Here is a 27,346-nt window from a genome sequence, read left to right on the forward strand (position 1 = left end):
TAAGGCTAAAACTCGATTCCTACGAGGAAGGTGCGAAGCACCTTCCGAGTCCGAGTTCGAGTCCGAGGCCGAGGCCGAGCACGTGCACGTCGCACTTGTCGCAATGGGTGCTTTGTAGGCGCACTTTGCACTTCGCTCGTTCGCGTCGTCGCGAGGAGCATTGAGGAGCCTTTAGTTTTGACAAATGAAACGGTGGCTCGGGTGACGTGGCACAGGCGGTTCCATGACATGGCGGATAAGGTCCGGGTGGCTCTGAACGGATGAGGCTGGGCGGCTGCTTGGGCCGAACCATTGCAATGGTTCGGTCATGGCACCCCTTGACCGAATGGCTGTGATGGTTCGGTCAAGGCCTTCTCCCAACAGACGCACCCTTCCACCGCACCCCTCTACATACTATAAATAGGCCCTCCAGGATGTGGTTCAAATCATTCCATTCACATCATCTCCTATCATACTAGTTAGTGTTCATACTCAAGTCCCGAGTATCGAGCCGTTCGACCGGATAACGATCTCCTAGTGCTAAGGAATCGTCTATCGACCCTATACCGTTGTATCTTGGGGGCAATTACTATAGATCCGCAAGCACAAGAGCGGAAGTAATTTTGCCTTACGGAGAGAGATTTTATCTCGCCTCGGTTCTGCATTAATTCTTTTATCGTCATCCTATTTTCTACACTACCCAAATAACAATCGTTAGGCAAAATTAGTGTGGAAAGATGGCGACAGGAAGCAACACCAACAACAACAATGTTCCGCCCAACAACAATGCTCCACCAGTTCCGACCAACGTTCCACATGCTCCAGCACCTGCTGCTGCCGAAAAGCCGGAAAAATTCGCAGGTTCTGAATTTAAACGTTGGCAGTCTAAGATGCTGTTTTATCTTACTACTTTGAATATGGCTCGTTTTGTGAATGAATCTCCTCCAACTGTGGGGGAAGACGAGACTGATTCGCAACTGCGGATAGCATATGATGCATGGCATCATAGCGACTTTCTGTGTCGCAACTATATTCTGAATGGGCTAGACAATACTCTCTATAATGTCTACTCTAGCGCCAAGACGTCCAAGGAACTATGGGACTCCTTGGAGACGAAGTACAAGGCAGAAGATGCCGGCTTGAAGAAGTTCATAGTCGGTCGTTTTCTAGACTTCAAAATGGTTGATAGCAAAACCGTTGTGGAGCAAGTGCAAGAATTTCAACTGATCCTGCACGACATTCTTGCCGAAGGTATGGAACTGTCTGAATCTTTTCAGGTGGCCGCGGTGATAGAGAAATTACCACCACATTGGAAGAACTTCAAGAACTATCTCAAGCACAAGCGCAAGGAGGTGGGACTTGAAGACTTGATCGTTCGCTTGAGAATCGAAGAGGACAATAGAATCTCCGAAAACAAGACGAACAAAACTTCCATGGAGGCAAAAGCAAATCTAGCCGAGTCTAGCAACAAGAAGAAACGCAAGTTCAAAGGCAAACACCCAGACTCAAAAGGTCAGAAGAGGATCAAAGGAGATTGCTTCAACTGCGGCAAACCCGGTCACATGGCAAAAGATTGTCGCAAACCGAAGAAAGACAAGCACAATGGTCACCATCAAGCCCACGTGACGGAGACAAAGTCTGTGCCCCTCGACTTAGGCGAACTTGACTTGTGTGCCGTCGTAGACGAGGTCAATATGGTCGGCAGTCCAAAAGGATGGTGGATCGACACCGGTGCTACCCGGCATATCTGCGCCGACAAGATAATGTTCTCCTCGTATGAAGCTCTCTCCGGCGATAGAAAGCTGTATATGGGCAATTCTACTGCATCCTCTATCATCGGAATTGGAACCATTGTGCTCAAGATGACGTCGGAACTCAAGATAACCCTACAGAAGGTGCTGCATGTTCCCGACATTCGCAAGAACTTGATCTCAGGATCCGCTTTGTGCAACGCCGGATTTAGACTAGTGTTTGAAGCAGGCAAAGTTGTAATGACCAAGAATGGTCACTATATAGGAAAAGGCTACCTAGATAATGGCCTTTTCAAGCTTAATGCTATTCCTGTACTTGTACGTGATAATGCAATAAAGGAAAAAGTTACTTACTTGGTTGAGTCTCCTAATTTATGGCATGATAGATTAGGACATGCAAATCTAAACACACTACGTCGTTTAGTAAATTTAGACTTATTGCCAAAGATGTCTTTCAATCAACACCAAAAATGTGAAATTTATGTTGAAGCAAAAATGGCAAAATCTCCTTTTCATTCAGTGGAAAGATCAACGAAACCTCTTGAATTGATTCACACCGATCTATGTGATTTAAAACTTGTGCAAACAAGAGGTGGAAAGAATTACTTTATAACGTTTATAGATGATTGCACAAGATTTTGCTATGTGTATCTTTTGAGAAGCAAAGACGAAGCATTCGAAGCTTTCAAAACATACAAAAATGAAGTTGAGAATCAACTTAACACCAAGATCAAAATGATTCGAAGTGATCGAGGTGGCGAGTACGTTGCACCTTTTGAGGAATTTTGTCGTGAAAATGGCATTATTCATCAAACGACTGCACCTTATTCTCCACAATCAAATGGTGTTGCAGAACGAAAGAATAGAACATTGAAAGAAATGATGAATGCTATGTTGATAAGCTCAGGCCTATCACATAACATGTGGGGGGAAGCTATTCTTTCGACTAATAAAATTTTGAATAAATTACCCCAAAAGAAACAAGAAAAAACTCCATATGAATTATGGAAAGGAAGGAAGCCGTCCTATAAATATACAAAAGTGTGGGGGTGCTTAGCAAAAGTTGAAGTACCTAAACCCAAACAAATAAAAATAGGACCAAAAACTGTTGATTGCATCTTCATTGGATATGCAAACAATAGTAGTGCGTACCGATTCTTGGTACACAAATCGGAAGTACCCGATATGAATGAGGGAATGATTATAGAATCAAGAAATGCCATATTCTTTGAAAAAACATTCCCCAAGAAAGAGAAGAATGATATAAGTTCGAAAAAGAGAACTTATGATGAAATTTCGCTTAAAGACAACGGACCAACACGTGAACTAACACCGCAACCAAGACGCGGAAAGCGAACAAAAACTGCGAAAACCTTTGGTCCGGATTTCGTAGTTTATACTTTAGAAGACGAACCAAAGACAATCAAGGAAGCATTGTCTGGTCCTGATGCCGATCTATGGCGTGAAGCTATCAATAGTGAAATCGAGTCAATCTTATCCAATCACACTTGGCTTATTGTTGATCTTCCTCCGGGAAATAAACCTTTGAGTTGCAAGTGGATTCTTAAGAAGAAATATAAAGCCGATGGATCTATTGATAAGTATAAAGCACGTTTGGTAGTTAAAGGCTACAAACAAAAGGAAGGATATGATTACTTTGATACATACTCTCCAGTCACTAGAATTACATCCATTAGAATGCTACTTGCTATAGCAGCATTATATAATCTTGAGATACACCAAATGGATGTAAAAACTGCATTTCTAAATGGAGATTTAGAAGATGAGATATATATGGAACAACCCGAAGGGTTTGTGATTCCCGGTCAAGAAAAGAAAGTTTGTAAACTTGTAAAGTCTTTGTATGGACTCAAACAAGCTCTCAAACAGTGGCATGAGAAATTTGACCAAGCAATGATGGCAAACGGATTCAAAATCAATGAATGTGATAAATGTGTATACATTAAAGGAACATCCGACAATTTTGTCATTGTTTGTCTCTACGTTGATGATATGCTAATTATGGGCAGCAACAATAAAATAATCATAGAAACCAAGGAGATGTTAAAGAGAAACTTTGACATGAAAGATATGGGATTAGCTGACGTGATTCTAGGAATTAAAATTCTTAGAACACCCGAGGGAATAGTCTTATCACAATCTCACTATGTTGAGAATGTACTTAAGAAATTCAAAGCTTTTGATCTGCCTCCGGCTAAAACACCTGTTGACTTAAGTATACACTTAGCCAAAAATCGAGGAGAACCCGTATCACAATCGGACTATGCTAGAGTTATAGGAAGCCTAATGTACTTGTCAAATTGTACAAGGCCAGATATAGCATATTCGATTAGTAAATTAAGTCGGTTTACAAGTAATCCCGGAAAGGATCATTGGACCGCATTAACAAGAGTGTTGAGATACTTAAAACACACAATATCTCATAGTATACACTATTCGAGATATCCCGCTGTTTTGGAAGGGTATTGTGATGCCAATTGGATATCCGACACTAAAGACTCTAAATCCACAAGTGGGTTTGTATTTACCATTGGTGGAGGAGCAATATCATGGAAATCTTCTAAGCAAACATGTATAGCCCGATCTACAATGGAATCGGAATTTATTGCTTTAGACAAAGCCGGCGAAGAAGCCGAATGGTTAAGAAACTTCTTAGAAGATATTCCATGTTGGGAAAAACCTTTGCCCCCTGTTATGATACATTGCGATAGCATGGCTGCCATAGGGAGAGCAAAGAATAGTTTGTATAACGGTAAATCTCGACACATTCGTCGAAGACATAATACCGTTAGACAATTGATCACTACAGGAATAATGTGCATTGACTATGTAAAGTCAAAAGACAATATTGCGGATCCGTTTACTAAAGGCATTAATCGTGATCAATTGTATAACGCAGTAAGGGGAATGGGATTAAAATCCACACGTTAAGAACTTTCATAGTGGTAACTCAACCATAATGACTGGAGATCCCAAGAACTTGGTTCAATGAGACAACTAAATTATGGAAGTTCAAGTTGAGCACTTGAAAATTTTCAAAATCCATTCTCATAGCTGCTCAAGTGCAAAGCCTGCAGTTTGTGGTAAAGGGTAAGCCGTCAAAAGCTTTTAATGATTCCTATAGCCTTATTAGGTGGAGTATGGCAGGATACTCTTTATAGGAGATCACCTATACAAGTGAAGAAGTGGGGCCGCTTCAAATTATCAATAACACTTGTGAATCCAAGAAATGGTCCAAGGCCGAAATGGACACAACGTGAGAACGAAAGATATTAGATCTATCATTGTGTGTATGTTGTTGACTAGATTTACACAAAAGTTGACCGGTTCAAGACATCATGTTCACCGAGCAACGAGTAAATTCGATGGCATTACACTAAGGAAGGTTCAAAGCTAACAACTACCTATCCTAATGCAATAATGGGTCGTCGGGACTTAGTTTTTTGCATTTGCATTAATCATCATTCATGTGGGGGATTGTTGGAATAAATGGCTTTATTAGTCCATAATTACTTTGTAATTAATGGAATTAAATGGTATATTTGGAATCTACATTTTGAGTAGATTAATTTGGTATATTTATTTGTTCAAATCTATTAAGAATTGAATGAGTAATTAATGCCCAAAGATAGCCATTGAAGATGGAAATGTGGAGTGTCATCCCACATTGGAAAATTAAGGAAGTGTAAAGCTATTTATAAAGTGCTCTCCACCATAAAGGAACAATCAAGTGTGCTCCTCTATGGTGGACCTATGGTGCACCCAAGTAGGTTTTGACTTAGCCTTTTAAGGCTAAAACTCGATTCCTACGAGGAAGGTGCGAAGCACCTTCCGAGTCCGAGTCCGAGTCCGAGGCCGAGGCCGAGCACGTGCACGTCGCACTTGTCGCAATGGGCGCTTTGTAGGCGCACTTCGCTCGTTCGCGTCGTCGCGAGGAGCATTGAGGAGCCTTTAGTTTTGACAAATGAAACGGTGGCTCGGGTGACGTGGCACAGGCGGTTCCATGACATGGCGGATAAGGTCCGGGTAGCTCTGAACGGATGAGGCTGGGCGGCTGCTTGGGCCGAACCATTGCAATGGTTCGGTCATGGCACCCCTTGACCGAATGGCTGTGATGGTTCGGTCAAGGCCTTCTCCCAACAGACGCACCCTTCCACCGCACCCCTCTACATACTATAAATAGGCCCTCCAGGATGTGGTTCAAATCATTCCATTCACATCATCTCCTATCATACTAGTTAGTGTTCATACTCAAGTCCCGAGTATCGAGCCGTTCGACCGGATAACGATCTCCTAGTGCTAAGGAATCGTCTATCGACCCTATACCGTTGTATCTTGGGGGCAATTACTATAGATCCGCAAGCACAAGAGCGGAAGTAATTTTGCCTTACGGAGAGAGATTTTATCTCGCCTCGGTTCTGCATTAATTCTTTTATCGTCATCCTATTTTCTACACTACCCAAATAACAATCGTAAGGCAAAATTAGTGTGGAAAGATGGCGACAGGAAGCAACACCAACAACAACAATGTTCCGCCCAACAACAATGCTCCACCAGTTCCGACCAACGTTCCACATGCTCCAGCACCTGCTGCTGCCGAAAAGCCGGAAAAATTCGCAGGTTCTGAATTTAAACGTTGGCAGTCTAAGATGTTGTTTTATCTTACTACTTTGAATATGGCTCGTTTTGTGAATGAATCTCCTCCAACTGTGGGGGAAGACGAGACTGATTCGCAACTGCGGATAGCATATGATGCATGGCATCATAGCGACTTTCTGTGTCGCAACTATATTCTGAATGGGCTAGACAATACTCTCTATAATGTCTACTCTAGCGCCAAGACGTCCAAGGAACTATGGGACTCCTTGGAGACGAAGTACAAGGCAGAAGATGCCGGCTTGAAGAAGTTCATAGTCGGTCGTTTTCTAGACTTCAAAATGGTTGATAGCAAAACCGTTGTGGAGCAAGTGCAAGAATTTCAACTGATCCTGCACGACATTCTTGCCGAAGGTATGGAACTGTCTGAATCTTTTCAGGTGGCCGCGGTGATAGAGAAATTACCACCACATTGGAAGAACTTCAAGAACTATCTCAAGCACAAGCGCAAGGAGATGGGACTTGAAGACTTGATCGTTCGCTTGAGAATCGAAGAGGACAATAGAATCTCCGAAAACAAGACGAACAAAACTTCCATGGAGGCAAAAGCAAATCTAGCCGAGTCTAGCAACAAGAAGAAACGCAAGTTCAAAGGCAAACACCCAGACTCAAAAGGTCAGAAGAGGATCAAAGGAGATTGCTTCAACTGCGGCAAACCCGGTCACATGGCAAAAGATTGTCGCAAACCGAAGAAAGACAAGCACAATGGTCACCATCAAGCCCACGTGACGGAGACAAAGTCTGTGCCCCTCGACTTAGGCGAACTTGACTTGTGTGCCGTCGTAGACGAGGTCAATATGGTCGGCAGTCCAAAAGGATGGTGGATCGACACCGGTGCTACCCGGCATATCTGCGCCGACAAGACAATGTTCTCCTCGTATGAAGCTCTCTCCGGCGATAGAAAGCTGTATATGGGCAATTCTACTGCATCCTCTATCATCGGAATTGGAACCATTGTGCTCAAGATGACGTCGGAACTCAAGATAACCCTACAGAAGGTGCTGCATGTTCCCGACATTCGCAAGAACTTGATCTCAGGATCCGCTTTGTGCAACGCCGGATTTAGACTAGTGTTTGAAGCAGGCAAAGTTGTAATGACCAAGAATGGTCACTATATAGGAAAAGGCTACCTAGATAATGGCCTTTTCAAGCTTAATGCTATTCCTGTACTTGTACGTGATAATGCAATAAAGGAAAAAGTTACTTACTTGGTTGAGTCTCCTAATTTATGGCATGATAGATTAGGACATGCAAATCTAAACACACTACGTCGTTTAGTAAATTTAGACTTATTGCCAAAGATGTCTTTCAATCAACACCAAAAATGTGAAATTTGTGTTGAAGCAAAAATGGCAAAATCTCCTTTTCATTCAGTGGAAAGATCAACGAAACCTCTTGAATTGATTCACACCGATCTATGTGATTTAAAACTTGTGCAAACAAGAGGTGGAAAGAATTACTTTATAACGTTTATAGATGATTGCACAAAATTTTGCTATGTGTATCTTTTGAGAAGCAAAGACGAAGCATTCGAAGCTTTCAAAACATACAAAAATGAAGTTGAGAATCAACTTAACACCAAGATCAAAATGATTCGAAGTGATCGAGGTGGCGAGTACGTTGCACATTTTGAGGAATTTTGTCGTGAAAATGGCATTATTCATCAAACGACTGCACCTTATTCTCCACAATCAAATGGTGTTGCAGAACGAAAGAATAGAACATTGAAAGAAATGATGAATGCTATGTTGATAAGCTCAGGCCTATCACATAACATGTGGGGGGAAGCTATTCTTTCGGCTAATAAAATTTTGAATAAATTACCCCAAAAGAAACAAGAAAAAACTCCATATGAATTATGGAAAGGAAGGAAGCCGTCCTATAAATATACAAAAGTGTGGGGGTGCTTAGCAAAAGTTGAAGTACCTAAACCCAAACAAATAAAAATAGGACCAAAAACTGTTGATTGCATCTTCATTGGATATGCAAACAATAGTAGTGCGTACCGATTCTTGGTACACAAATCGGAAGTACCCGATATGAATGAGGGAATGATTATAGAATCAAGAAATGCCATATTCTTTGAAAAAACATTCCCCAAGAAAGAGAAGAATGATATAAGTTCGAAAAAGAGAACTTATGATGAAATTTCGCTTAAAGACAACGGACCAACACGTGAACTAACACCGCAACCAAGACGCGGAAAGCGAACAAAAACTGCGAAAACCTTTGGTCCGGATTTCGTAGTTTATACTTTAGAAGACGAACCAAAGACAATCAAGGAAGCATTGTCTGGTCCTGATGCCGATCTATGGCGTGAAGCTATCAATAGTGAAATCGAGTCAATCTTATCCAATCACACTTGGCTTATTGTTGATCTTCCTCCGGGAAATAAACCTTTGAGTTGCAAGTGGATTCTTAAGAAGAAATATAAAGCCGATGGATCTATTGATAAGTATAAAGCACGTTTGGTAGTTAAAGGCTACAAACAAAAGGAAGGATATGATTACTTTGATACATACTCTCCAGTCACTAGAATTACATCCATTAGAATGCTACTTGCTATAGCAGCATTATATAATCTTGAGATACACCAAATGGATGTAAAAACTGCATTTCTAAATGGAGATTTAGAAGATGAGATATATATGGAACAACCCGAAGGGTTTGTGATTCCCGGTCAAGAAAAGAAAGTTTGTAAACTTGTAAAGTCTTTGTATGGACTCAAACAAGCTCCCAAACAGTGGCATGAGAAATTTGACCAAGCAATGATGGCAAACGGATTCAAAATCAATGAATGTGATAAATGTGTATACATTAAAGGAACATCCGACAATTTTGTCATTGTTTGTCTCTACGTTGATGATATGCTAATTATGGGCAGCAACAATAAAATAATCATAGAAACCAAGGAGATGTTAAAGAGAAACTTTGACATGAAAGATATGGGATTAGCTGACGTGATTCTAGGAATTAAAATTCTTAGAACACCCGAGGGAATAGTCTTATCACAATCTCACTATGTTGAGAATGTACTTAAGAAATTCAAAGCTTTTGATCTGCCTCCGGCTAAAACACCTGTTGACTTAAGTATACACTTAGCCAAAAATCGAGGAGAACCCGTATCACAATCGGACTATGCTAGAGTTATAGGAAGCCTAATGTACTTGTCAAATTGTACAAGGCCAGATATAGCATATTCGATTAGTAAATTAAGTCGGTTTACAAGTAATCCCGGAAAGGATCATTAGACCGCATTAACAAGAGTGTTGAGATACTTAAAACACACAATATCTCATAGTATACACTATTCGAGATATCCCGCTGTTTTGGAAGGGTATTGTGATGCCAATTGGATATCCGACACTAAAGACTCTAAATCCACAAGTGGGTTTGTATTTACCATTGGTGGAGGAGCAATATCATGGAAATCTTCTAAGCAAACATGTATAGCCCGATCTACAATGGAATCGGAATTTATTGCTTTAGACAAAGCCGGCGAAGAAGCCGAATGGTTAAGAAACTTCTTAGAAGATATTCCATGTTGGGAAAAACCTTTGCCCCCTGTTATGATACATTGCGATAGCATGGCTGCCATAGGGAGAGCAAAGAATAGTTTGTATAACGGTAAATCTCGACACATTCGTCGAAGACATAATACCGTTAGATAATTGATCACTACAGGAATAATGTGCATTGACTATGTAAAGTCAAAAGACAATATTGCGGATCCGTTTACTAAAGGCATTAATCGTGATCAATTGTATAACGCAGTAAGGGGAATGGGATTAAAATCCACACGTTAAGAACTTTCATAGTGGTAACTCAACCATAATGACTGGAGATCCCAAGAACTTGGTTCAATGAGACAACTAAATTATGGAAGTTCAAGTTGAGCACTTGAAAATTTTCAAAATCCATTCTCATAGCTGCTCAAGTGCAAAGCCTGCAGTTTGTGGTAAAGGGTAAGCCGTCAAAAGCTTTTAATGATTCCTATAGCCTTATTAGGTGGAGTATGGCAGGATACTCTTTATAGGAGATCACCTATACAAGTGAAGAAGTGGGGCCGCTTCAAATTATCAATAACACTTGTGAATCCAAGAAATGGTCCAAGGCCGAAATGGACACAACGTGAGAACGAAAGATATTAGATCTATCATTGTGTGTATGTTGTTGACTAGATTTACACAAAAGTTGACCGGTTCAAGACATCATGTTCACCGAGCAACGAGTAAATCCGATGGCATTACACTAAGGAAGGTTCAAAGCTAACAACTACCTATCCTAATGCAATAATGGGTCGTCGGGACTTAGTTTTTTGCATTTGCATTAATCATCATTCATGTGGGGGATTGTTGGAATAAATGGCTTTATTAGTCCATAATTACTTTGTAATTAATGGAATTAAATGGTATATTTGGAATCTACATTTTGAGTAGATTAATTTGGTATATTTATTTGTTCAAATCTATTAAGAATTGAATGAGTAATTAATGCCCAAAGATAGCCATTGAAGATGGAAATGTGGAGTGTCATCCCACATTGGAAAATTAAGGAAGTGTAAAGCTATTTATAAAGTAATCTCCACCATAAAGGAACAATCAAGTGTGCTCCTCTATGGTGGACCTATGGTGCACCCAAGTAGGTTTTGACTTAGCCTTTTAAGGCTAAAACTCGATTCCTACGAGGAAGGTGCGAAGCACCTTCCGAGTCCGAGTCCGAGGCCGAGGCCGAGCACGTGCACGTCGCACTTGTCGCAATGGGCGCTTTGTAGGCGCACTTTGCACTTCGCTCGTTCGCGTCGTCGCGATGAGCATTGAGGAGCCTTTAGTTTTGACAAATGAAACGGTGGCTCGGGTGACGTGGCAACATGGCTCGGCGGTTCGGTGACGTGGCAGGGTGGGCGGATGACAAACATGGATTTCATACCTCAATATCACACGAATTGTTGTCATTTTTCCCCATGAATTGATTGCATATATGTGTTTGTATCCCAATTTTGAGTATTTATGAAGTTTTGATTGCTTGGTATAGTTTTTGAGTATTTTCAGGGCAAATCAAGAGTTGATTGGAGAATTGTGAGAGCATAGGATTGAAGTACGTCTCGAGAGGAATCCATGAGCGTGAACGGCGCCCGAATCGGAGCTCGGACGAGGGAGAACGGGGCCGACAAAGTCAGCCGCGCACAGAGGCCGCGGCCGCGGTCACGCGTCGTGGGGAAGGTATCGCCCGCGGTCACCACCCGCGGCCGCGGGGTGGGACCGCGGGCTAAGTGCTCAAGTCCAGGGGTGTACCGCGGTCACCACCCGCGGCCGCGGGGCGGGACCGCGGGTCCCCCCCACGGTCACCACCCGCGGCCGCGGGGCGGGACCGCGGGTTCCCTGAGTTTTGCCCACGTTTGAGCACCACGGGCGCGGGCCATGACCGCGGGAAAAGAGCGGAGTCGCGTTTTTCAGCCCTTAAACCCCATTTTCCCCCTTTTTCTCTCATTATTCTTCTTCTCCATCACTCATCTTCCCCAACACTCCACACACTAAACCCTAGCCTCCTTTAACACACCCATCTACCATTGAAGACCATTGAAGAGAAGAGAAGGAAGAAGAAGCTCATAAATAGGATTTGTCAATTCTTACTCTCTCTTTCATTATGTACACCTTTAACTTTGATTTATTGTGTTTGAACATGTTAGGCTAAATTTCTCTTTGATTTGGGGATTAGGCTAGATGATTATTGTAATGGATTGATTATTTATGCTCAATATAAATCTTGTTTGTTCATTTGCACATTATCTTTTCAAACCCTTGATTTATTTCTTGTATGGATTGTTGGCCACATTCTATGCATTTCTAATTTGCACATTGAATCGGGAGAGGATAATTGCAATAGATAAGGTGTTTAAAACATATCAATTCGATAACCGGGAGGTTGAGAGTTGGGTGAGAGTATGTCGATCTTTGTGTGCTTTTGGGAGTTATAGGTTAGAAGTTGACCGGGGACGGTAACTATGACCCGTAATCTACCGTTTTAGTCGTCCGGGAGGGGGCTAAAACCAGTTGGGAGATCACTCTAGATAATTAGGTTCGTCAAGATTAGTATTGAGTTATAATTGAAGTCCTTTTCTTAATCATCGATGCCTAGTCCCTAAATCGCCTTAATCATCTTATTAATCCACTTTGCTTACTTGTTTTTATTCGTCTTTGAACTTGTTAAGTAATTAGTAGATAATCAAACCAATTACCTCATTGTTTAGTCTAAATAGCTATAGCATAATGACTTAGGATAATCACTAGATTGAACTACTAATCCTTGTGGGATACGACCTTGCTTCCATATATTACAACTACCCGTATACTTGCGGCGTGGTGAAAATATTAGCGAACAAGTTTTTGGCGCCGTTGCCGGGGATTAGTTTAGTTTCTTTGCTTGTGATATTTTGCTTCATTGTGCTAAACTACTTTAGACATTTTACTTGCTTTAACTTTTGTTTTCTATTTTAAGATTGTGATTTGACTCTTTGTTCTTGTTGGTTGATAGGTAGTGTATGAATACAAGGTCAAAAGGTGCACCTCTTATACCTATAGACCTTGAGGTTGAAGCTTTTTGCCGACACAACAAAGCAAGAACAAGAAGAGATAGAGAGTTGGAGGGAAACATGGCGGAAAATCAAGAATTGATCCTCCAACTTCAAAGGCAACTAGAGGCTATGCAAGGGCGAATCAATGAGCAAGAGGCTCAAAGGAATGCACCACCACCACCACCTATTAGCAATATGTTCCAACCCATTGTCCAACAAGGAGGAGTGCATGCCCCGAGAATCAACGCCACCAATTTTGAGCTCAAGCCGGCCCTCATAAATATGGTACAACAAAACCAATTCGCCGGTCTTTCCCAAGATGACCCGAATGGACATCTTGGAAACTTCTTGGAGATATGCGGCACCATCAAGATGAATGGAGTCCCGGAGGATGCCATTCGACTTCGACTCTTCCCCTTTTCGCTAAGGGGCATGGCCAAGACATGGTACCAATCTTTAGAGGGTGGTTCTATCACTACATGGGAGAACATGGCTAAAAAGTTTCTCAACAAGTTCTACCCTCCGGGTAGAACCATGAAGATGAAGAAGGACATAGTCCAATTTCACCAATTTGATGGAGAATCCTTCTACGAAGCTTGGGAGAGATTCAAAGAGATGCTAAGGAAGTGCCCTAACCATGGTTTAGATCAAAACACAATCATTTGTGTATTCTACACCGGGTGTAGTGGTGAGATGCAAAGAGACATGAATGCATCGGCCAATGGAGCATTGTTGGAGAAAAGCCACGCGGAGGCTGCTCACATCATAGAGAACTTGGCCACCAATTGCCATCAATTCCCAACGGAGAGGATCATCTTGAAGAAGGTGGCGGCTACAACAAGCTCGGATCCGATAGCTCTTTTGACGGCTCAATTGACCGCCATGAATAGCAAGATTGATGATATATCAATGTCAAGGGTAGAGCCCGTGGTTGAAGAACAAACTAGCTTCGAGGATGTGAACTACATCAACAACAACAACAACCGAGGCTATGCGAACTTCCGGCCCCAACAACAAGGTGGCTACCAAGGGCAAGGGCAATACACTCAAGGATTCCAACCTAACCGCCACCCTAACCTCTCCTATAGCAATCCAAACAATTTCTTGCAACCACCGCCCGGATTTGCAGTGAGCCATGGCATGATCAAGGAAGAGAAGAAGCTCAACCTTGAAGAAATATTGATGAAGTTCATGACCACGACTCAAGCTCACATGACAAGAACGGATGAGAAGTTAGAGGCTCAAGCCAAGCAATTGAAAATGCTTGAGATACAAGTGGGACAAATTGCCGAGTCTATAAACAATCAACGCCAACAAGGGCAATTCCCAAGCAACACAATCGTGAATCCCAAGGAGCATTGCAAGGCCATTGCTCTAAGGAGTGGGACAACATATGAAGAGCCCAAGATGCCCGACGAAGAAGATAGAAGTGGTGTTGTGGTTGAAGTTGGAGATGGCAACCCTTCCAAGGAACAAGGAGATAGAGGAAAGAAGAAGGAGGTGTACGTGGCTCCACCACCTTATTGCCCACCAATCCCTTTTCCTCAAAGACATCAAAAGAAGAATGTGGAGAATGAATTCTCCAAGTTTCTTGAGATTTTTCGAAAGGTGCACATCAACATTCCACTTATTGAAGCTTTGAAACAAATGCCCTCCTATGCAAAGTTCCTAAAGGAGGTCATATCAAACAAGAGGAAGATGGGAGAGAATGAGACGGTCAATCTAACCGAAGAATGTAGTGCCGTTCTCCAAAGAAAAATCCCCACCAAGATCAAGGACCCCGGGAGCTTCACAATCCCTTGTGATATTGGGAATGATCGCTTTGGGAAAGCTTTGTGTGATTTGGGAGCAAGTATAAATTTGATGCCGCTCTCAATCTTCAATAAGCTAGAGATTGGCACCATCAAGCCAACAACAATTGCCCTTCAAATGGCGGATCGTTCCGTTTCTTATCCAAAGGGGATAGTAGAAGATGTCCTCGTGAAAGTCAACAATTTCATCTTCCCGGTGGACTTTGTTGTTTTGGACATGGTGGAAGACAAAGATGTACCTTTAATTCTTGGGCGCCCTTTCTTGGCAACGGGGAGAGCCCTCATTGATGTTGCTAAGGGCGAACTCACCCTTAGAGTGAATGACGAGAGCTTCACATTTTCAATCCACAAGGCTCTCAAGTACAAGGAGGAAGAAGAAAAGAGGGTTGGTGAATGCAAGATGATGCAAGTGATAGAGTCTTGTATCAACATGGAGGAGTACCACACCTACAACAATCCAATGGACACTTGCCTCCTAAACCCTCTATTCTCTTTTGTTGATAATGATGAGTTTAATGCTTCTAACTTATTTATTGAGGCTAATGAAATGAACTTTGTGCAGAAAATTTCACAAGGAGAGGCATGTTTCTTGGACTTGAGAAATGGAGAGCCGAAAGATGAAGGAGTGGAGAAGAAGACTCCCAGCTTGGAGTTAAAACCTCTCCCCGAACACTTGAAATACGCCTTCCTTGGTGAGGATGAGGCGTATCCGGTAATTGTATCATCCTACCTTTCTCCTCATGAGCTTGATCAATTGCTAAATGTTTTGAGGAAGTATAGGTCCGCTATAGGATGGTCAATTTCCGATTTAAAAGGGATTAGCCCATCCATTTGCATGCATAGGATTTTGATGGAAGATGATTTTAAACCTAGGAGGCAAGGCCAAAGACGGTTAAACCCTATTATGCAAGAAGTAGTAAGAAAAGAAGTTCTCAAATTGCTAGATGCGGGAATTATTTTTGCTATTTCGGATAGTGAGTGGGTTAGTCCCACTCAAGTTGTTGCTAAAAAGGGGGGGATAACCGTCATAAAAGATGAGCATAATGAGCTAATTGCAACTAGGTTAGTAAATGGATGGAGGATGTGTATTGACTATAGGATGTTGAACACAGCTACTCGAAAAGATCACTTTCCTCTTCCTTTTATTGACCAAATGCTTGATAGGTTGGCGGGGTATGAATTTTATTGTTTTCTTGATGGGTACTCCGGGTATAATCAAATCATGATTGCCCCGGAGGACCAAGAAAAGACCGCTTTCACTTGTCCTTATGGCATTTTTGCTTATAGACGCATTCCATTTGGTCTTTGCAATGCCCCCGCTACTTTTCAACGATGCATGATGGCCATTTTCCATGATTTAATTGAAAATGTAATGGAAGTTTTTATGGATGACTTTTCTATCTTTGGCAATTCTTTTGATCATTGTCTCCATAATCTATCTATTGTGTTGCAAAGGTGTGAGGAAACTAACCTTGTATTGAATTGGGAAAAATGTCATTTTATGGTTAGGGATGGAATTGTGCTTGGACACAAGGTCTCCAAAGCCGGATTGGAGGTGGATCGAGCAAAGATAGTGGCCATTGAGAAGCTTCCACCACCATCCAATGAGAAAGCCGTGAGAAGCTTCCTTGGACATGCCGGGTTTTATCGAAGATTCATCCAAGATTTCTCAAAGATCACCAAACCCTTATGTCACCTTCTTGAAAAAGATGCAAAGTTCAACTTTGATGAAGATTGTTTGGTGGCCTTTGAGAAACTCAAAAAGGCTTTAGTGAGTGCTCCCATCTTGATCACACCGGATTGGTCACAACCGTTTGAGCTCATGTGTGACGCAAGCGACATCGCCGTCGGGGCCGTGTTGGGGCAAAAGAAAGACAAGCTATTTAGAGTCATCTACTACGCTAGTAGGACTCTAGATAAGGCTCAATCAAACTACACCGTCACTGAAAAGGAACTTTTGGCGGTTGTGTATGCCTTCGACAAATTCCGCTCCTACCTCATTGGCACAAAATCTATTGTTCACACCGACCATGCGGCCATCCGGTATTTATTTGAGAAGAAAGATACCAAGCCGAGGTTGATAAGGTGGATCCTCCTCCTTCAAGAGTTTAATATTGAAATCCGAGATAGGAGAGGATGTGAAAATGTTGTGGCGGATCACCTTTCAAGACTTGAGAATCCCGTGGAAGGGGAAAATGCCGATGTGCCCATCAATGAGAATTTTCCCGATGAGCAAATCTTGCAAGTCAAGACCCACACCCCATGGTATGCGGACTACGTCAACTATCTTGCATCCGGCATTCATCCACCACCCGAGTTGAATCGTTACCAAAGAAAAAAATTCTTTCATGATGTGAAATTCTTCTTATGGGATGAGCCGTTCTTGTATCGACGATGTGCCGACACCATCATCCGGCGGTGTGTACCCGAAGAGGAATGGGGAGCTATCATGAGGGAGTGTCATTCTTCCCCTAGTGGAGGGCACTTTGGCACCAACCGAACCGCTTTTAAGGTGCTTCAAAGTGGCTTCTATTGGCCAACTATTTTCAAGGATTGCCACTCATTTATTTTGAGTTGTGATCAATGCCAAAGAATGGGAGGAATATCAAAGAAGCACGAGATGCCCCTTAACAATGTGATTGAAGTTGAGCTCTTTGACGTATGGGGCATAGACTTTATGGGCCCATTCCCAATGTCTTTCGGCTTCCAATACATTTTGTTGGCCGTGGAGTATGTTTCAAGATGGGTGGAAGCAATTCCTACTCAAACCAATGACTCCAAAGTAGTGATCAAGTTCCTTCAAAAGAATATTTTGACAAGGCATGGAATTCCAAGGGCCTTGATAAGCGATGGAGGATCCCACTTTTGCAACAAGTGGATGGAAGGACTTCTCAAAAAGTACGGGGTGAAGCATAGAGTGACAACGGCTTATCATCCCCAAGCCAATGGTCAAACCGAGTTGGCAAACCGGGAGATTAAACAAGTGCTAGAGAAGACGGTGAATGGGAGCCGGAAGGATTGGTCTCTCTTGCTTGATGACGCACTTTGGGCATATCGAACGGCGTACAAGACACCGCTTGGCATGTCACCATACCAACTTGTATACGGGAAGTCATGTCATCTCCCCGTAGAGTTAGAGCACAGGGCATATTGGGCGGTCAAGAAGCTCAATTTTGATTTCAAGAAGGCCGGCCAAGCTAGAGTCTTTCAACTCAATGAGTTGGATGAATTTCGAAGTGAGGCATTTGCAAGCTCAAGCCTCTACAAAGAGAGGACCAAGAGGTTTCATGATAGGATGATCCACAAACGGGAATTTGCACCCGGGGATGAGGTCCTTCTCTTCAATTCCCGCCTTTCACTCTTTCCGGGAAAGCTCAAGTCCAAATGGTCGGGCCCATTCCTCATCAACAAGGTCTCCCCCAATGGAGCTATTGAATTGAAGGGCAACGATGGACGCACTTTTGTGGTGAATGGCCAACGCATTAAGGCATACTTTCGAGCCGAGCCACGAGAGAAAGTGTCCGTCATCATTCTCGCCGAACCAAAGACATGACACCATCATGAAGACGTCGAGCTCACGACGTTAAACTAAGCGCTAGTTGGGAGGCACCCCAACAAGGTATCTTTAATTTTTGCAAGTTCAATAAACACACATATACATAGGTATTATATATTCATCTATGTATATATTTTTATATGTGTGTGATTTCTTTTGTTTGTGAGTTTAATTCCCTTTATCTTAAAAAAAAAAAAAAAAAAAAAATTGAGAGAAAAACGCATAAAAATTGAATTTTTCAGAGATGAGGACTCCCAGGGAGCCCGCGGTCACCACCCGCGGCCGCGGGGTGGGACCGCGGGCGAAACGCGCTGATCCAGGGATGTCCCGCGGTCACCACCCGCGGCCGCGGGCGGGACCGCGGGCCTCCTGGCCCCGCGTTGACCTGCGTTGACTCGGGTTTTTAACCCTTTTTCACCCTTTTTCCTCACCTTTCACTCTCATTTCACACCACCCACGAAATTACACACTCTTCCTCCTCACTTTCACTTCCAAATCCAACTACAAGGTATGTTTTACTTGCTCTCATTCCTTCATTTTTACATTCTAAGCATGATTTAGAAGATTTTTACCGATTATTTTGTGATATTTTGCATTCTACATGTTTATATGCAATTAGGGCTCAAAATTAGGATTTTTCCTACATTGTGCTACATTGTTGAATTGATGATTTTAATTGCTTCTATGCATGTCTAGGATGATGGGTCTTTCATTTAATTGCAATTTAATCGGTGAATTTATGCTTAATTGACATTATTGCTTAAGAATTTGCTTGTGTTGGGTGTAGATAAATGTCTAAGTTTGGGGGGGAGATTTTGGTGATTGTGGGCTTGATTTTGATGCTATGTGTTGTTGTGAGATGCATTGTGATGGTGTGATAAATTTATGTGCTTTTAGAATAAGAATTCGCCCGTTTCCCGGGCTAATTTGCTTAGTTAAGTTGTTTTCTAGTATCTTGTTGTTGTCGTTTGTTGTGTCAAATAAAGACTCACACTTGGTTTTGTAGGCACATTTTGCTATGGCACCACGTGTAACAAAGGGCAAAGAAAAGGGGAAGGCCAGTACCTCCCGTGCCGATGAGGTGACTATCACTCGGCACACTCCTCAATTCTATGGGATTCGACTTCCTACTCCGGACTCCCGCGAACGTTGGGAGCAACTTTGTGCCATTCCCCACCGGCAATGCCGGTATATTTGCTCGGAAACTATCGAGGCCATGGGAATAGCCGAAGACATTTGGTCTTTGGCGGATAGAGGCGGATGGCGGCGAGTAATCACTGGGGGATGGTTAGCATACCGAGGGCTCACTCTTGAGTTCCTCTCCACATTCCAGCTCATCAAGTCCAACGGAGCTCCATCAAGAATCTCTTTCCAACTCGGGAATGAGCCCCGAGAGCTAACTATTGATGAGTTGGACGAGATTTTGGGTTGCCCCCAAGGAGGAGCATACGCCGGTGGGTTAGAGTTCAATCCCACCCGTATGTGGGAACGATGTCACTTTCGAGGCGTGGAGGAGATTGCAGGCTATGACTCCCGGCGATCAAAGGCAGCGTCATTGCGCAACCCGGTTATCCGCCTTACCCAACGGGCCTTCGGGTTCACTTTCCTTGGTCGGGAGAATGTGGGCTTTTGTCGGTCGAATGAGCTCTTACTCATTCAAGGCGCCCTCACCAACATCTCCTTATCTCTTGGGTGTCTTTTGGCCGACCAATTCGAATCTCAAGCTCACACAAGAGGGGGCAAAATATGTATTGGAGGCATGATCACCCCTATAGCGACACATCTTGGGGTGGCTATTCAAGAAGACCCCATCTCCCGTGACATCCTCCTCGACCAACGTTGCCTAGTGCAACAACACTTTCTCGCCTCCGGGAGACGGCTTTTGTGGATCCTCAAGGGCGACAACGGCAATGTGTACTTCCCATTGCCCAATCCGGCCCTTACCACCATCATGGGCCCCGGGGAGGCCGCTAACCTAGGCATGCGTCAGCCCGCCCACTTTGCCGCCACCATTGCTCACCTCCAAGACGCACATGCACAACAACACGCCCCCGAGGGCGAGGAGGAAGAGCAAGCATATGAACCAGGTGGTGAGATACCTCAACCACCCCCGGCGTATCCAGGAGGGGGTGTCGGATTTGAGGATAGGATGATGGGCCGCTTTGACTCCTTCCAAGCCGCAAACATGGCCCGCTTTGATGCAATCCAAGAAGAGCAAAGAAGGCAATATGCAGCCTTTTTGCAATACCAAGAGGATGAGCGGCGCCGCTATGAAGAGCACATGCGCCACTTCCATGCCTTCCATGGCCCCTTCCCGCCACCGTAGTCGTGCCCGTACCATTGTGAGTCCGAGCCAACTTATCCTTCTCTTTTCCTCCATCCTTATTTCCACTTTGTGTGAAATAAGTTTGGGGGGAGGGGGAAGATGGATTAGTTGTCTCGTTTATCTTGTGTTTTTGCATGTTGTGTTTTTGTTATGTTTTGAATAATTGAAAGACTTTTTGATGTTTTGATTTTTGTTGGGATAATTGTAACAAATTTTGTGAGGATGATTTGTTTGTTATTGGGCTTATGATATGATTGTGTTTTTGAAAAGAAATTGTTATGTATCACTTGTTGATTTTGCATGAAGAGTTTGAACTTGTGATGATGAGCTAAATGTTGCACCTCCAAGAACTTGAAAAAGAAATGAGCTTGTGAGAATTGAGCCTTTGATTGTCATACATTTACAATCTCATTTTGTTCTTGAGTGTAAATCATTTGAGCATGTGTGTTGATCTCTAGAACTTGCCATGAGTCCTCTCTTGAAAATAAAAGTAGATGTGTTGTTAATATTGAAGTGATTTAAGGCCATCTTTGTTAGCCACTTAACTCAAATTGTGTCCAAATTCTCATATGATCCTAGTTTACCCCTTTTGTGCCTTGTAGCCTTTCTTTGAATAACCAATAATAAAGGGGTAGAACCTAGAGTGTTGGTGGTTGCTTTGATGAAGAAAAGTTTGGGAAATGATTGAAAGTGCTTATCAAGCTTTGATTAAGTGAAAATCACTAGTCCCCTATGAGCTCAAAATGAAAAAGAAATGAAAATGAATGTGAATAAAAGAGCATAAAGGGGAGTGATTTGCCTTTTGAATCATGGCCATGATAGATATCACTAAGGATGAAATGCAGGGATTGTGGTTTATGTTTGATAAGAGAAATAGTGAAGTCGATTTGTTCATTATGATTATTTGATCGTGGGATGAGTCACTTTGCCTAAAAACTACTCACCTTACCAAAGAACCCTCATTACAACCCAAGGAAAGCCCTTTTTGATCTTTATTTATAACACATTGAAGTATAAAGAGTTAGGATAAATGGCAAGCTTATGGTAGATTGCATGCATTGTTTCAAGTTGAGTGCAAACACATCCATTCTAAACACTTGAGAGTTGAGTGCACCATTGAAACATCCACCTTGTGAGGATTCAAACTTGGAGGCTATAATGTTGAACTTACTATCACTTGTGACTTCTTGAAATGCATATCTACTTGTGATACACTAGTGAAATATTTTGAAAAAATTGAAGCCCTTGAAATGACATCAATTCATGCTTACATGTTTGTTTACTTTTATTTCTTTCTTTTTGTCGTTTGGGGACAAACAACGCTTTAAGTTTGGAGGGTTGACAAACATGGATTTCATACCTCAATATCACACGAATTGTTGTCATTTTTCCCCATGAATTGATTGCATATATGTGTTTGTATCCCAATTTTGAGTATTTATGAAGTTTTGATTGCTTGGTATAGTTTTTGAGTATTTTCAGGGCAAATCAAGAGTTGATTGGAGAATTGTGAGAGCATAGGATTGAAGTACGTCTCGAGAGGAATCCATGAGCGTGAACGGCGCCCGAATCGGAGCTCGGACGAGGGAGAACGGGGCCGACAAAGTCAGCCGCGCACAGAGGCCGCGGCCGCAGTCACGCGTCGTGGGGAAGGTATCGCCCGCGGTCACCACCCGCGGCCGCGGGGTGGGACCGCGGGCTAAGTGCTCAAGTCCAGGGGTGTACCGCGGTCACCACCCGCGGCCGCGGGCTGGGACCGCGGGTCCCCCCCACGGTCACCACCCGCGGCCGCGGGGCGGGACCGCGGGTTCCCTGAGTTTTGCCCACGTTTGAGCACCACGGGCGCGGGCCATGACCGCGGGAAAAGAGTGGAGTCGCGTTTTTCAGCCCTTAAACCCCATTTTCCCCCTTTTTCTCTCATTATTCTTCTTCTCCATCACTCATCTTCCCCAACACTCCACACACTAAACCCTAGCCTCCTTTAACACACCCATCTACCATTGAAGACCATTGAAGAGAAGAGAAGGAAGAAGAAGCTCATAAATAGGATTTGTCAATTCTTACTCTCTCTTTCATTATGTACACCTTTAACTTTGATTTATTGTGTTTGAACATGTTAGGCTAAATTTCTCTTTGATTTGGGGATTAGGCTAGATGATTATTGTAATGGATTGATTATTTATGCTCAATATAAATCTTGTTTGTTCATTTGCACATTATCTTTTCAAACCCTTGATTTATTTCTTGTATGGATTGTTGGCCACATTCTATGCATTTCTAATTTGCACATTGAATCGGGAGAGGATAATTGCAATAGATAAGGTGTTTAAAACATATCAATTCGATAACCGGGAGGTTGAGAGTTGGGTGAGAGTATGTCGATCTTTGTGTGCTTTTGGGAGTTATAGGTTAGAAGTTGACCGGGGACGGTAACTATGACCCGTAATCTACCGTTTTAGTCGTCCGGGAGGGGGCTAAAACCAGTTGGGAGATCACTCTAGATAATTAGGTTCGTCAAGATTAGTATTGAGTTATAATTGAAGTCCTTTTCTTAATCATCGATGCCTAGTCCCTAAATCGCCTTAATCATCTTATTAATCCACTTTGCTTACTTGTTTTTATTCGTCTTTGAACTTGTTAAGTAATTAGTAGATAATCAAACCAATTACCTCATTGTTTAGTCTAAATAGCTATAGCATAATGACTTAGGATAATCACTAGATTGAACTACTAATCCTTGTGGGATACGACCTTGCTTCCATATATTACAACTACCCGTATACTTGCGGCGTGGTGAAAATATTAGCGAACAGCGGACGCTGACGTGGCACAGGCGGTTCCATGACATGGCGGATAAGGTCCGGGTGGCTCTGAACGGATGAGGCTGGGCGGCTGCTTGGGCCGAACCATTGCAATGGTTCGGTCATGGCACCCCTTGACCGAATGGCTGTGATGGTTCGGTCAAGGCCTTCTCCCAACAGACGCACCCTTCCACCGCACCCCTCTACATACTATAAATAGGCCCTCCAGGATGTGGTTCAAATCATTCCATTCACATCATCTCCTATCATACTAGTTAGTGTTCATACTCAAGTCCCGAGTATCGAGCCGTTCGACCGGATAACGATCTCCTAGTGCTAAGGAATCGTCTATCGACCCTATACCGTTGTATCTTGAGGGCAATTACTATAGATCCGCAAGCACAAGAGCGGAAGTAATTTTGCCTTACGGAGAGAGATTTTATCTCGCCTCGGTTCTGCATTAATTCTTTTATCGTCATCCTATTTTCTACACTACCCAAATAACAATGTCTTTCTCATCATCAACTGCATTTTCATTATTAGATCTGCAACAAAATCAACCAAAATAATATATTATATTAATCTTGATAATACAAAATTAGTTCACCATCATTTATGCCAAATGAAGAAGATGCGTGTATCAATTTCTTCTTCTAACACAGGACCAAAATTGTAATTTCTTAGCGAATTAAAGATGTTCAACATTTATTGTAAACTATCTAGATCTCATACATCAGTCATAAAAAATAAAGGGTTAATTGCCTATAAATACACAAATTATACCCAAATTTTAGTTTTTAACCAATTACATAAACTTTTAATCTTTCGAAATTTGATAAGAGTCCAAAAATTTAGTGGTTAATAACTTGATTGCCTAGAGTCCAATGGTCAATTTGAAGTTACCCTTGGAAACCTCTTGATGATACTTATCTCATGATACTTATAGCGTTGGGTCTTGGCCACCATAAGTGGTCGGAAAAAAATACAATGTATAAAATTTCATGACATCATCAAATTTCATACCATTTTCTGACTACTTTTAGACTTTTAGTGACCAAAATCAAACAATATAAGTATCACTAGAAAGATAACATCAAGAACTTTTCAAAGGTACCTTCGAATTACCCATTAGACTGAAGACAATCAAATTATTAGCTAGCGAACTTTGGGCTCAAGTCAAATTTCAAAAAAATAGAAGTTAATGTATTTTTTGAAAAAAGAAAAGAAAAAGATTTGGTTAAAAACCAAAATTTGGGTATAGTTTGTGTATTTATAAATAATTAACTCAAAATAATAATATACATGATTTTCAAAGCAAATAAAGTAACTAGAAAATTTCGTAGAATATTACTCCATCCGTCCCCCAAAATTATGCATGGTTGACCATGAAACGGGTTTTAATAAAAATTTATTTGGAGTATTGATAGTGGAGAAAGGGTTCCACATTGAGGGTATTGTTAAGTAGATTGTGGGTAAATAGTGTAAGTTAAAAGGGTAAAAGTGTAAGAATTATGTGTGGGGTAGTGTCCCAAAATAAGGTATGCATAATTTTGGGGGACGTACCAAAAAAGAAAGGTATGCATAATTTTGGGGGACGGAGAGAGTATATACTCTCTTTATAAACTTGGATACATTCGTATTTCCACAAGTTTTTGCGCTCTTTTTATACAAATGATGGCATATACTCTTTCTGTCCCATTACTTTTGTTCACTTAGGAGCCCTTATTTTTGTTATTTTAAGAAAGGGACCAATACAACTGGGACAACCCAAAATGACAAGGGGGCCAATACAAATGAGACGGAGGGAGTACAATTGAAGACTTGTCTCAAAAAATAACTATAATGTCTCCTTCATTTGATACTTCTAAAAAAAACCAAAAAAAAAAAAAACCACGATTGAAAGCTCATTGTCAAGTGTAAAATTTTTGAGGTAAAAGAAATTATGCATTGAAAAAATAAAAAATGAGGCAAGAAGTATTACGCATTAGAAGGCGAGCGGAAGGCACAGTTGGTATGCACGACATAGTTGCAAAGGTGGCAATGATAGACCCAACGTCTCAATGGCAAAGCTCCGCTGCATATAGCACATACCAATTTATATAGGATGTACTGATATGGAATATGAAAAGCGAGGGAGAGAGAGTGGTCGGGGCGATGATGAGGAAAGTGCGCGGACACCGGCAAGAGTGCGCATCTCTCGTGTATCCAGTAGTCGCAAACGGTGCAGATGTAGGACTTCCCTTTGTGAGTGGCACCACAGGCATCACAGCACAATATTGCTTTCTTGGAAAATTTGAGGTGGTGTTGGGGGTGGCTTGTGTGCTTCATTGTTGGATTATCATCAACTACTACTTCATCAAAACCCCCTGCGCATCCCAAGTGGATCCACCAGTCACATCCCCCACTACATTCGTAGTACATCCCACGCATAACCGCTTCACAAACTGCACATGAACTTATGAAAATGTATGGAGAATCATGTTCTTGTGTGAGTGTGAATGTGAGTGTGAGTGAGTGTGAAGGATGGAGGTGATGGCGAATCTCTCTCGGCATTTCCATGCAATCTTTGTGGAATAGATCACGAAATCCACACTTTTGGCTGCATCCATAGGCTGCCTCTCCTGGTAAAAAAAATCTGAAACAACCATAACACCAATTGTTCCAAGAATAACAAGTTTCCGCGGCCAGGTTGGGGATCAGGCTCAGCGGGTGTTCATGAAACATGTGAGGAATAATCTCCTCATCATCCATCCCTGCTTTCTTTCTCTCTTAACAATAAGTATTAATGCGTACATATACAATTCTTACATCTTATTAAAACGGAACAACCATAACAAACAAAGAAAAAAAAAAGGTAACTGGCAACTTTTCTTCCACGAGTGAGTTTTGAAATCTAATAGTATCTTCAAAAACTAAAGAATTCTAATCAATATCTTGTAATCCAGACATAAGTTTAAGTAACAAAGTCATATTCCCATTTCGGGCAAATGTTAAAAATTCTACCTTCATCACAAAGTAAAGAATGATACTTTAGATACTACTATATATAAATTATTTAGAAATGATACTTTAGATGTTATAATTATTTAGAATCTTACATCAACGTACTATAGAAAAAAAGAACCTGATACTTTGGATCAATACATAAGCTAGCTTTAGCATTAGGATTGAAAATTTATTTATGTAAAAATCGATCTTGTAGTTACAACCCTACTAGCTAGAATCGTGGCCAATCCGAATAATATATTGCTTTATATAGTGTGCGTGGTTTTTTCTATTGCACTCATGGATGATTGATATGTGACAATAATAATGGTTAGAATTTAAGATTTAATTATACTCCTTTCGTCCACGAAAAATGGGGCACAATTAATATTTTCGGCGTCCACAAAAAATTGGACATTTTCCCTTTTAGTATGGCCTCATATTTTCCTTATCTATTATCCTTACAAATATCCATTATTTACAAAAAAAAAAAAAAAAATCACATCTAATTCAATCTCAATCACTCATTCTACAATGGCAGAACCCTTGTAATTATTATAACCCATTTTATTAAAACGTGTGCCCAAAAAATATGCCCCATTTTTCATGGACAGAGGGAATATATAGAATATATACACTGAAACGTTAAGCAATCATAAACCCTTAGGTCATGTTTAGTATGATGGAATGAAATAAGGGGGTCGAGAATGGAATGGAGGAATGGGGAAAAGGAATGATAAATCTTGGTTGATTCTTATATTTGGTATGTGCGTTGAAGAACCTGATCGTTGGCACCATGAACAATCGCCACACGAAAAGAATGAGACTGCTAGAGACAATCAGCAATGATAGTCTGATCCGAGGAGTGAATAACCTGAGTAGAGAC

At 41.8% G+C, this 27,346-nt stretch overlaps 2 protein-coding genes and 1 non-coding gene across 3 annotated transcripts in view; all 3 read right to left on the minus strand.

The window, feature by feature from the left end:
• LOC130987821 (uncharacterized) overlaps window positions 1-27,346 on the minus strand; it is a 551,243-nt gene that overhangs the window by 272,100 nt on the left and 251,797 nt on the right. The gene's annotated exons all lie outside the window — the stretch shown is intronic.
• LOC130991050 (small nucleolar RNA R71) lies at window positions 13,519-13,625 on the minus strand. Its single transcript, XR_009091014.1, has one exon. It is a non-coding gene; the product is annotated as a small nucleolar RNA R71 (small nucleolar RNA).
• LOC130990042 (protein VACUOLELESS GAMETOPHYTES-like) lies at window positions 23,963-26,405 on the minus strand. Its single transcript, XM_057914243.1, has 2 exons — window positions 25,457-26,405; window positions 23,963-24,020 (listed from the first exon to the last, which is right to left on the minus strand). The coding sequence occupies exons 1-2, from the start codon at window positions 26,224-26,226 to the stop codon at window positions 23,963-23,965; spliced, it is 828 nt and encodes a 275-aa protein (XP_057770226.1). The 5' UTR covers window positions 26,227-26,405.

This window comes from Salvia miltiorrhiza, chromosome 6, assembly GCF_028751815.1.
Source record: "Salvia miltiorrhiza cultivar Shanhuang (shh) chromosome 6, IMPLAD_Smil_shh, whole genome shotgun sequence".
Classification (NCBI taxonomy): domain Eukaryota; kingdom Viridiplantae; phylum Streptophyta; class Magnoliopsida; order Lamiales; family Lamiaceae; genus Salvia; species Salvia miltiorrhiza.

Coding starts and splice junctions, on each gene's coding strand:
- LOC130990042 (XM_057914243.1), bottom strand. CDS start 26,226: ATGGATGATGAGGAGATTATTCCTCACATGTTTCATGAACACCCGCTG. Junction 24,021..25,456: donor TTCCGCTCGCCTTCTAATGC/GTAATACTTCTT, acceptor ATTTTGTTGCAG/ATCTAATAATGAAAATGCAG.